The 12,372-nt window shown below is 37.8% G+C and overlaps 1 protein-coding gene across 6 annotated transcripts in view; it reads left to right on the top strand.

Annotated features, from left to right (window-relative positions):
* Window positions 1-12,372, top strand: part of SMARCA2 (SWI/SNF related, matrix associated, actin dependent regulator of chromatin, subfamily a, member 2) — a 117,432-nt gene that overhangs the window by 34,580 nt on the left and 70,480 nt on the right. For all 6 annotated transcript variants that reach the window (XM_030969247.1, XM_030969244.1, XM_030969242.1 and 3 more), the window contains 4 exons: window positions 4,576-4,702; window positions 5,957-6,130; window positions 6,350-6,523; window positions 10,804-10,974. In XM_030969247.1, the coding sequence (XP_030825107.1) occupies window positions 4,576-4,702; window positions 5,957-6,130; window positions 6,350-6,523; window positions 10,804-10,974 (646 nt within the window). The remainder of the gene's footprint in view (window positions 1-4,575; window positions 4,703-5,956; window positions 6,131-6,349; window positions 6,524-10,803; window positions 10,975-12,372) is intronic.

The raw sequence follows: 12,372 nt of genomic DNA, 5'->3' as shown, positions 1-12,372 counted from the left end.
CCAAGTTCAAAAATCGCTTCCCGAGTGTTCTGTTTAGATGATGAAGTATATTTGTTAAAAAGTATAGGGTAGAACATTTCTTTTGGTGTTAGAAGGAGACTTCTTCCCTCTTCACAGCATCAAGGCTATTTAATAACTGACCTTGAGAGTCTGCCAGGCAGAAGGATTCTGACCTGCACCTAAAATATGTTCCTGATGATTATCAGTCAGAGGAAAGTAATTGCACTCAGAGTACTACCTATTTTAGTTTAATGATGCATCTTGCATTGTTACTTTGAGTTTGTAGAGGAAGGTAGCCAAAAGGGATGGTGGTCTCACAGAAGACTGGTTTAGCAACTTTTGTTTTATGAAGGTAAAGCACCATGAAGCGCTTTTGGGTGTGATGCCATGCCCAGAATTCAGACCTTGATTACAGAAAAGCTGTTACTTTTTGTGTTAACTAATTCTATCAGTGCATTCTTGTTGTCATTCTGCCAGTCTTATATATACACCCTAGGACTGAATGGCTGTGTCTCTTTCAGCATGAGCAATCAGTATTTTCCAGCATCTTTTTCAGAAGCTTGTAGAACACACCATTTTACGGTTTCACAGTTACTCTGACAGAAGAATCGTAGCACTAACTTCAACCAAGAATCATATGGCCAGTATGATGCAATATTTTCTGCATCAATAAACCTCAAATTGTTACTCTTCCTGTTTTCAGCCCTGCTGTACTGCACTGTTTGTGCCAAGCTGTTATGTCTTAGTGTTCATAAACAGAGGAAAGTAATAAGTAACAAAAAATAAAGCTGACGCTTTTACTCCTAGAAAACCTGTTACAGATCCAGCATGTTAGGTTCTAAACACACTGGTGTTCTTGGCATAGTGAGATGAAAGTTTCATAGGGATTCTCCAGCAGAAGGATTTTCTATTTTACGGGATTTTTTCCTAGAACAGAGATAAAAGATCCAGACCTTTTTAATGTTGAACATAACTGGTGTTTAATTTTGCTTCGAGTTCCAGAATATGTAGAGCTCCTGGAAATCCTTTCATTACTTTAAACTGTGTAAGTAACATCAGACAAAAGTTTTGAAAAAGGCAGTTTCACAGCTTCTATGGTTTGAATGGTGCTGGATTTAGCTTTAATATAGGCAAGTTTAATTCAGAAATGTGTCTTCACAATTTCTTAATAAAAATGGAGCAGAAAAAAGCCAAAATAAACATCCTTATCCTGAAAACACTGAGGTTAGTGAAAGCTTTATGAAACAGTTGGCTCTTGAGATCTCACACTAAACCCTTTTAATAAAGGAGCATTATATCTTGAAAACCGTTTGAATTCCAGGTGGATCTCTGCATCCCTGCAGTCCCCCATGGGCTGCTGGGGCACAGCTGCCTCACCATCACCTGCACCATGAGCTGTGGGGGAATCTCAGCTCTGCTGCCTGTGGCCCTTCCTTCTCCACTGATCTTTATGTCTGCAGAGTTGTTCCTCTCACAGGTTCTCACACTGCTCTTCTGTAGCCACAATTAATCTGCCTGATAACTTACCCCCCCACCCCCTTCTTGAGTCTGCTATCACAGAAGCATTGCCACCATTTTTGATTGGCTCAGCCTTGACCAGTGGAGGGGTCTGTCCTGGATCTGGCTGATGTTGGCTCTACAGGATATAGGAAGACTTCTGACAGCTTCTCACAGAAGCCAGTGCTGTAGTCCTCCTGCTAGCAGTACCTAGCCATGCAAATCCAATACATGTTTTTATAAAACTCTCCTTAATGCTTTCTTCAAAATAAAGTGCTGCTTTTTAGTCTCACTGAATAGCTGTCTTAAAGGCAATAATGCCTATAATTTAAAGTTGTTTTATTATGTTGAAAGGCTTTTTCCACCCTCATTCTCATTGCACATTAAAAAATAATACACTAGGAGATGTCCTGCAGATTGTACATGGTTTCTTTCCATTATCTGCGAAGTATTTTCTTAGGCACCTTCTTTACTGCCTGGCATCCATGCCAGACAGGTTTGATTGTACAACCATAACCTCTGCTGCTGACCTGAGTTAATGAGGAATGGGTGTGCATCACTTACTTTGCAAAGAGATTTCTGCGTACATTCAGTGGCCACTTTCTGCTTGGAAGTAGATTGCTGAACTGCAAAGATTAATTTATTACATCTCCTTTAAATGGTGAGATGATATACTTCAAGTGATTGTAAAAAGATCTAGGAAACTTCTTTCTTTGAATTCTCTTTACCTGACAGCTGTTGGCATTGTTCCATGAAAATAACAGTACAACAAACAGTGGTCACGTCCTTTAAAGACTAGAAGATGGCAGTGATGAGAGATAGCTCAAGCAGTTCTTCCATTCACATGACTTGGAATTCTTGAAAAACTCCTACTGACTACTGAAGAAAGCATTATTATCATTACTCTGTTAGTACCATAGACAATACATATAAATAGTACTTCTGGGAGAGTATGACATTAAACTTCAAAGCTTTTTTTTTTTTTTTGTTCATACATAACTCATCTGGTTGTCATTTTCTTTATTTTTCCATACAGGTACTGTAGATTTCCTTTTACTACTTCAACTTCTATTGTTCTGGACTTTTTTTTAAATAGAGAACTGATCTGAGTTACAATTAGAGTTTTCTGAGGTAATATCTCTACTGACTTAGAAATACTGATGTTTTTGTTTGTATTCCTTCCCTCTGACAGGGTTGTTAAAGGAAGGGCAATCACCCACCAAAGCCTTGAATTGTGATTGTTTGTACCTCAGTGCATTTCAACATATGAAGGAAAATAGTTGAAGGAAAAGTTATCCTGGATATACTAATCTGCTGTATAATTTAAGGATAAAATTTCATGTGCATTCATTTCTGATCTGCTTTTTTTATAAGCTGAAGTTGAAAAAAAATTGTTAGCAGTGAAATGGGTATTATATGGGAGGGGCTGCATAATGGGATGTTGGTACATAATAAGCACACTCTGTGAGCTTTGATTATGTTTAGACATATCTCAAGAAACACGTATATTTGGATTTTAGTTACAAATTTTGTTGATAGAAATGCAGAGGCCAACCCACCTTTGGCAATTGCTTGGACTTCTATTATGTAAACTTTTACAACAGCAAGCATTTTTATATGTTTTATACCTGAATTGAAAGAAAAAAACCCAATTCTGACAGAACTAAGTCAGCATTTCACTTCATGTTTGTTTGGAAGTGACTCTTACAGTTAGTTATCTAAAACCGTAAGGTATGCCAGAGGGGACCTAGATTAACTTATCCGCATGTATAGTAAAAGAAGGAACATTCATTGCTAGTAAGAATGTAAAAGGAAATTGAAAATATGTTCAATATTCAGCTGCTTTAATAAATTCACAACTCAAAGGTTTGGAAAGGTTGTGACTGCTCCCTTAAGGTTTCATTAAAGTCAGGGAAACTGGCGTTTGGCTATAACTGTTTTGTAGGTGATAGTTTCAGGAGATACACCGCAGCTATTTGGGAAGGGAAAAAGAATTAAAAATAATTGTTGTGATACCCACACATGGATGCAATCCTGCAAGTGACACGTAGAACATATGATTTAGAGCAGCTTAGCTGCTTTTTTGTAGGAATGTACACTGGCTAGTACATCTCTCCAAGAAGCTGCTTAATTCTGAAGATTTTACATTCTTAGGTGAACTAAAATATCTTCTTACTAACTGGAGTGCCCAATTGTGCAAAATGTGAGCTTTTTTTGGTGTGGTATATAAACTGGAAATGGCAAAATAAGGCTGTGTCATTTTCTGAATGAAGACTTTTTCTGCAGGAATAATGAACTTTTCTGGACTGAGACAAGTATTTTCAGCTTTTAATTAAACGTTTTCTAGTTTAGAAATAACTCTTCTTGATTTGCTTTTCAGCCTGTATGACAAACATTACTTACCTAATTCTGCTTCAGTTTTTTACTCTCTTAAAGATACCAATATAGTCTTCTGCAGTAATGCAGCATCACATCCTGTTTGTTGTTCCAGGAACTTCAGAATTCTTCTGGTAATATTAAAGTCAGAAAAAATCAAGTTCTGTCTATTAGTCCCTCTCTCTCTGTCTCTCTCTCTCTTGAATTTGCGAATGAATACAAAATACACTCTTCTAAAGGAAAAGTGAAGTAGAATTCAATTTGCAGTAGCAGCTGTATAGCTGCAAATACTTTATAAACAAACTTACTTTGTCAATAAAATAATGAAATAGAATTCCAGATAATAAGGCAAGTATAGTCTATGTTGTCACTGACTACACTGCATGAAAATAATACCCATCAAAGAAGCTTGAAAGCAGAATCCTAAATAGTATGTGTAAAATAGAATTCCCAAGTTTATTTTCACATATCTAGTTCCAGTTGAAAAGAAAAGCCAAGGGACATTTTGAACACTTGACAATTTATTTTCAAAGTGGAAAAAGATACCCAGTGTCATCTCTGCAAAAGCCTGTTAGCTCAGAAAAAAAAAAACAAGAAAAAGACAAGTAAATGCCTGAGTTAAACTGACTATTTTTACTATCTAATTTTAGTAATGCCTTAGAGATTGCTTGTGGTGTCATACCCAGTTTTCTGATTTTGTAGACTTCAGGCTCGAATTGCTCACAGAATCCAGGAACTGGAGAACTTGCCTGGTTCTCTGCCCCCTGATCTGCGGACCAAAGCTACAGTGGAGTTGAAGGCCCTTCGGTTACTGAATTTCCAACGCCAGGTAATGCCATTTACTTGAGGAAGATTTTCATAGCGGTCACAGGCAAACCTGTTCCTGCAGCGAAGAGTGAACTGGAAAGAGATTTTGGGTTATTCCAAAGTGTAAGCAGATTGTGCATGAGAGCTGACGTAACCAACAAGCAAGTCACAGAAATGTTAGATTTTATTTTATTTTGGTAATAAAAATGTGCAGGGGCTGCTTTTATTCCTTGCTTTATCTTCCAGTGTAGAATGTGACCACAGAACTGTGTCTTTCGAAATGAACATGACATTGGTAGGAAGACAAAATAAGTTCTGGATAGACTGCAAGCTGATTTTCAGCACAGACCTTCTCAACAAATACCTCTTTCTGGACATACTTAGTATTTCCACAGGTCCCCTTGTTTTAATAGAAGTTGTGTGTTGGTGTTTTGTGTGGTATTTCTCTGTGATTTGTTTTTGGTGTTTCCACTATGCTACAGACTTTGAAAATGAAACACAGCAGGATCATACATAAAATAGATGTTGAATGTTTAGTCCCTGTATCAGCAAATTAATTTCAGGAAAGGAATCAAACTGCCAGACTTCTATGGGCCTCTTGCCATTGGCTTTTACAGCTAGTTTGGAAGAACAAAGACGTGATTTGGCAGGTCAGCCAAAATACTTCCTGACAAAAGCCTTGGCAGGAGTTTTGCCATGGTGTCCTAGTCCTCCTTCCTTTCTACCCTTGGCACTCCTTTGTAATGAAGTTTTGTCAGAGGTCAGATGAAAAGCAGCAGGCTCTCCCTGCTCTACTGCTGGGACTATAGCAATGCTGTTCCAAGCTCTTAACATTTACCTCTCCCACCTGTCCTCTGTACAGCTGGCAGTGAAACAAATTGTCAGTTGCGTTCAAGTCCAGCGCTAGAAAATGTGTTATGTATGTGGTTCACTTGCATTTTATTTTGATGGTGTAACATCTTGGCTGGCCCATTTTACTGTGGCAGGACAGTTCTTACCAGCATCTTGTAAAGAGGGAAGAAATTATGATTAAAAGTAATTAATGCTTTTGACCATTTTGAAGGTTAAAGTTTTTTGTTTAGGGTAACTGATGTACCTGTTGCAACTGTATCAATGCTGTATCTTTTCAGAACTATAATGAAAACGGATGAGGAGACTGCGATATATTTTGAATTGTTTGCTTTTTTACTCTGCCAGAACAGTGTTTAAAGTTGTTTTATTAAGAGCTATTATATTTTTTGAGTGTTTGTCTTTTCTCCCCTCCCTCCACTGGTAGTTAAGACAAGAGGTAGTAGCCTGTATGCGTCGTGACACAACACTGGAGACAGCACTGAACTCCAAAGCCTACAAACGAAGCAAGCGGCAGACTTTAAGAGAAGCTCGTATGACAGAAAAGCTTGAAAAACAGCAGAAGATAGAACAGGAGAGGAAGCGTAGGCAGAAGCACCAGGTATTTTAACTTATTAGGTGTTTGCTCCATGACAGAAATGCATTTTGCTTTGCTGTGCAGATATTCTCTTTTACATATTTTATTTACCTTTGGAGTTTTTAAAAAAACTCCAAGTGCTGTGATAAGTAATTGGAAGACTGTGAGATCAGAACTCCTACGTTCCTGATTTCAAATCCTTGCTAGGTCAGAGTGCCTGCACTAACTTGATTCTCTTTCTAGGAATACCTGAATAGCATATTGCAGCATGCTAAAGATTTTAAAGAATACCACAGGTCAGTCGCTGGGAAAATTCAGAAGCTTTCTAAAGCTGTGGCAACTTGGCATGCCAACACTGAACGTGAGCAGAAAAAAGAAACGGAGAGAATTGAGAAAGAAAGAATGAGGAGACTAATGGTAAGAAGTAGAGGAAGGAAGATGGTTATTTTTGTTAAAGTTATGTACTGTATCCCTTTAAAATGCTTATATATTATCTCAGCCACTCCCTTGCGTTTTCTTTGTGAAGTACTCAGTAATGAAAAAAATATAAATCCAAACTACATTTTGTTATGTATGTTTCTGTTAACGCTAGTGTGATACTGTTGAATTTAAGCTATGGGTCCTTCTTTTTTAAGGTTTTTGTATAGAAATATCTTGGTGTTTTTTACTAGCACGAAAACTTATCACAGCCACTTCTGAATAACAGCAACGTAATCTTATTAAGTTCACATATTAACACTTCTGTATGATTGCAGGGCTATTGGTCCATTTTACAAATAATGGATTTCGGTTTATTTCTAGGTTTATAGTTTGGAAGATTCCAGATTAAGTTGTTCATGCATTACTCCACAATTTTTACATACAGTTGATTCCACATGTAACCAATAATAGTAGCACATGTATTTTGAGAATGAATACCAGTCAGTTCTACCCATTTAATGCTTCAAATCATACTCTGCACCATTTCATGGTTTTTCCTTCCCTATAACCTCACAATATCAGTTGTATCATTCTAAGAACAGAGTAAAATGGGTTTATGTATAATCATGTCTTTTCAGAATGCTGTGGAACCAGTTGGAGGGCTGCCTAGATTTCAGGAGTTAAAATATTTCAGGAATTCAAAGCATAGAAAGATCAGTGCATATGTACAAGTATGTCAGTGACTTGGGGTAGAAAAAATTCTTCAAGACATTGGTTAGCTCTGGCTTAACATTTTATTAATGTTTCACCAACACAGAATGAAAGGAAATGGACAAGTTTACTTTGTAACTTGCTGGCAAAAAGCAGTATCTAACAGAAGTGCAGATACAAATGCGCCTGTCCAGAATCTATTCCCACCATGAAAATGGGCTGAACAGTTTCATTTTAAAAATCACAAAATGCAGAAAAAATAATATATAACAATGATAGAAACTTGGAAAAGAAAGCTTTGTAAATTAAGAACTTGCATAAGAGAATAACAGATATGTAGGCCCTAGAGCATTTCTTAAAATTACATGGTAATCAGTATTATAGAGCTTTTTTTATAATTGGAGGTCATCATCATCCGTTTGTATAACCTAGCTTGTAAAAATGTTAATTATTAGCAAAAAAGGAACTGATTTTTAAACAAAAGCAATATTGTCATTTGGAAAATACTTCTGTGTGTTGTGAGGTTCAGCTTATATAAAATTGAACATGCAGTGTGATAAGTAATGAAGATGTGCACTGCTGAAAAGAACAAAGTAGATTTGAATGTCCAGAAATAGAACAGGATACCAGTGCTTTCTCCTAAAACCTCACCAAGACTGGTTAAGCTCTTACCATACATACAAAATTTCGTAGGCGTTCTCAGTTTAGGGTTTTACACCTACTGCTCAATTAAATCCTTCTGCAAAACCAATCTATGTGTTTTGTTAAGGGGATTACTTTGCGTATTTAGTTCTAGTCCAGTTGTAGTGAATTTGGAATTCACAGATGTGTACTAGTGGGTTTTTTTAAAACATCATCTCCTCTTAGATGCTTGCCATGGTCTATGAAAATGTGCTCTGTCTAAAACTTTTTGCATATCTTTTCAGGAATGCTGAATTCATTCCACAAATTTCTCTTCATTTACTATGATTAGAAATAGTGATTGTGTCACAGCTCATTAGCAGCACTATATATGTATCATGCAAAAATGGGTATTGGTGTGATTTTAAAATATGTTGTCAAGACAAGCTTAAATATATAAAAGAAGTATCTTGGCTAGATTACACAGACTGTGTATTCAGCAACATTAGAACAAAAATAAATAAAAAACAACAATCGTAATGATAATTTATTTTTCCTGGAAACTTGGGATTTGAGCAGTGTAATTTTGATGGGTTGAACATAGCAATGGAATTTTGCAAGCAGTTTTGCAAGCTCAGTTTGAACATTATAGCTATTTTTCCTCGCTGTATGCCATTCTGGTGTCTCTAGAAAAGCAGGAGATCTGCCAGAGTGCTGTATTTTAAAGTAATGATCTTTAAAATATTTCTTGCTTGTGTTTGATTTTTATACAGCACTGTATACTTCCTTAATTTGTTGTTTCAGCCAAAATTGCTCTTCCTTAATTTGTTGTTTCAGCCAACCTCTGCTGCTTTTTTGTATTTTTCTGACATTCTGCATTATATCAACATAGCACATGAAAATAGTATTTGTTGTATGTCCAACACACTTACACAGTATGACAGGATGCAGAAGTTGCCAGGATGACTCAGATAGGATTTATCTGGTGAATCCTGTTTCTGATAGTGAACTCTATCTCAGAGATTAAATAAAACCAGAGTAGAAAAGCAGTGCATAAACAAAAAAAGAAGAGTTCACATGACATCTAGAAGAAAAGAGTCTATATTCATACTGGAAAAAGGACTAAATGCAATTTGATGTCCAGCTCCTGTGTTCCTCCCCTTGGTGAACTGCCTGTAGTTCATGTCTTCGAAAAGTCATCTCTGTAGGAGACTTACCATCTCTGTTTCAGGACATTCAGTCAGCCTAATGTAGCATTGATTTTTTTTTTCCCTCCATTGCCAGTCATAGCTACTGCAGGTTTTTCTAGTCGTTAGTCCATGAGAGTAGGAAATGTGTAGAATTGTGGAATCTCTGTCTCAGAGTCACTTAGCCTGTCAGGGATCTCTCTAGTTGAACCACCTTCCAGAAGTGTTAACATTGAGTTCAAAACAGATTGCTCAAGGCTTTTTTCAGTCCTGTCTTGGAAATCTCTAACCTCAGAAATGGCACAGCTTCCCTGCCTGTTCAGATCCTTCTGAAGCGTAGCCCAACCCTTGAGCACATTGACAGATATCCTATGGTTTCATGTCCTCTGCAAACTTGACGGAAGTGCCCTCCATCCCTTCCTCTATGTCACTGATAGTCGTGTTAAACACAACATGATGCAGGGACTCATGTGGTATTGCTCTTCATACTGTCTTCAGATAAAGTATGACCTCTGATACCTTCCAGTGAGGGATTTTGGGTGTATTGGGGGATGACAAGGCGAGCAGAACCCAGCAATTTGCGCTTGCAGACCAGAAAGCCAATCATATCATCACATCAAAAGCCAAGGCCAGTGATAGGCAAAGTGCCATTGAAAAAAGGCACTGCCCTGTTGAGTCACGACAGCCCCAGACTGGGGCAGAGTGTCTGGAAAGCTGCAGAGCGGAAAAGGATGTGGGAGTGTTGGTTGGCAGCAGCTGAACATGAGCCAGCAGTGCCCAGGTGGCCAAGAAGGCCAATGGCATCCTGGCCTGTGCCAGCAATAGTGTGACCAGCAGGAGCAGGGCAGGGATTGTCCCCCTGTACTCAGCACTGGTGAGGCCACACCTCAAATCCTGTACTGAGTTTTGCGACCCCACTTGAAGAAGGATATTGAGCTGCTGGAGCATTTTAGGAGAGGGGCAGTGGAGCTGAGGAAGGGTCTAGAGCACAAGTCCTATGAGGAGCAGCTGGGGCACCTGGAGTTTAGCCTGGAGAAAAGGAGGCCCAGGGGGGCCCTCATTGCTCTGTACAGCCATCTGAAAGAGGATTGTAGCAAGGTGGGGATTGGTTCATATTCCCAGGTAACAAGCAGAAACAGTCTCAAGTTGTGCTAGGGAAGGTTTAGACTGGATTTTACATAGAAAAAGTACTTCACTGAAGGGGTTGTCAAGCGTTGAAACAGTTGCCTAAGGAAGTTCAGAAAGCATGTGGATATCGAGCATGATGACATGGTTTACTGGGGGACCTGGCAGTGTCAAGTTGATGGTTGGACTTGATATCTTTGGGGTCTTCCAGTCTTAGTAACAATTCTGTGGTTCTGTTAAAGTATGGTTAGAGTAGGTATTAGGAAGAAATACTTTATTCTGAGAGTGGTGAGACGCTAGAACAGATTGCTCAGAAAAGCTGTGGATGCCCCATGCCTAGAAGTGTTAGAAGGCCAGGCTGGATGTGGTTTTGAGCAGTGTGGTCTAGTGGAAGGTATCCCTGCCCTGGCAGGGGAATTTGAACTAGATGATATTTAAGGTCCCTGCCAACCCCTATGATGCTGTGGCATTGATACAAATATATGACTCTCTGGGCCTGATCATCCAACAAGCTCTTTACCCACATAGCTGCCCGTCTGTGCAGATCATAATGACCTATTATTGACATGGGAGCTGGACAGTGTGCATTCACCATAATTTCTGTCATGACTGACATCTCTTCTGTGTCACTAGGCCGAAGATGAAGAGGGCTACCGAAAACTGATTGATCAAAAGAAAGACAGACGCCTGGCCTACTTGTTGCAACAGACAGATGAGTATGTGGCTAACTTGACTAACCTGGTATGGGAGCATAAGCAGGCACAAGCAGCCAAAGAGAAGAAGAAGCGAAGGAGAAGAAGGAAGGCAAGTAGTTACAGCTGATATTTTTAAGCTGTTTCTTCTTCAAATCCTATTTAAATATTGACAAATGTGGTGATGCCCGATTGTCATACATGTATCAGGGTGTTTAAAATAATCTACACCACCAAATTCTTAATGCTGAGGGAACTCATCTCTCTCTCTCTACTGAAATATATATCTTTGCTTTTATTAACTCAGAAGAAGGTGATAAGAGGCGAGATTATAAAATTCTTAGCTGCTGATCTCCTCATGGCACTAACTTGCTCATAAACTTTGTACAGGTAAAATTGGGACAGATGTATAAGTTAGGATTAATGTATCTAAAAGGAATACAATGTATCAAAAATGCATTCTGGGAAGAAGATGGCAAGAGTATCCAGGACACATATTTTAGACCTCCATATTATATACTTGGTGCTGTCCATTTTGTTAGGACCATTAAAAATGGCTAATAAACTTGGCTAGGTTTATTATAGTAAATGGATATTTTGCAGTAATACTGTTCATTGTACATTTTTAACCTTTAATTGAAACTTTCCACTTTTCTTTACTTTTCTTCATATGAAATGCAAGAGAAAGTTGTTGAAATTGAACAGTGCAATTTTCAAAAAAAGAATTCCATGTGTGAAATAGTGATTAAGAAATTATTTTTTATTTTTTACTACCTCAGAGTACCTTTTGTCTCGTGCAGAATATGTAAAATTATTTTTATAATCTATTTCCATGCCTAGTTTGCTACTAATTACTGCTATAAATACTATCATCATGTTTACAGGGTTTGCTGACAGTACTGGAAATATGCTAAAAACAACCAGTATAGAAAAAATACTGATCTTGGACATTAATGACCTAAAAAACAGTAAAAGTTTTTTTCTGCTCTCAAAAAAAAGTCTGTTCCTCAGAGTTTGTTCTTAACATAGGAACAGTAACCTGTCTTCAGAATAAAGATATTATATGGATGGGGTTCTTGGCCTGTATTACCAGTGAGAATATGCCTGATTTAGTATATAAAATGTACAGTAGAGATAATCATTATTGAGACTTCTATGTCTGTTTAGTCTAAGTATGTATTAGAAACAGTGTTATTTTCTGGCTATGTCAGTAAAGACATAAGTTTCTGTTCCTGAAGTTGAAAGGAAATATATCCAGTAAATAATATTCAGTGTTTATATATATCCCACCCTAAAACCTAGGGGAAGATTAGCAAAAAAAGAAAAAAAAAGTTTGCTCTGTCTTGGTCATCTGCATATTTTTGTTTGTAATTAACTTCTTTCCAGCAATCTTTTGCTCATCTGTGAAGGAAGTAGGAATTCACACAAATATTACCCTTTATTTTAATCTAGAATTCTATGAATTTGTCATTCCATGACTGTGGAACACCTTGCAGTTAGTGGGCGTTGT

The sequence above is a fragment of the Camarhynchus parvulus genome, chromosome Z, assembly GCF_901933205.1.
Source record: "Camarhynchus parvulus chromosome Z, STF_HiC, whole genome shotgun sequence".
NCBI lineage: Eukaryota > Metazoa > Chordata > Aves > Passeriformes > Thraupidae > Camarhynchus > Camarhynchus parvulus.
Note: the sequence above shows the minus strand (reverse complement) of the source record. Positions and strands in the feature narration are given on the sequence as shown.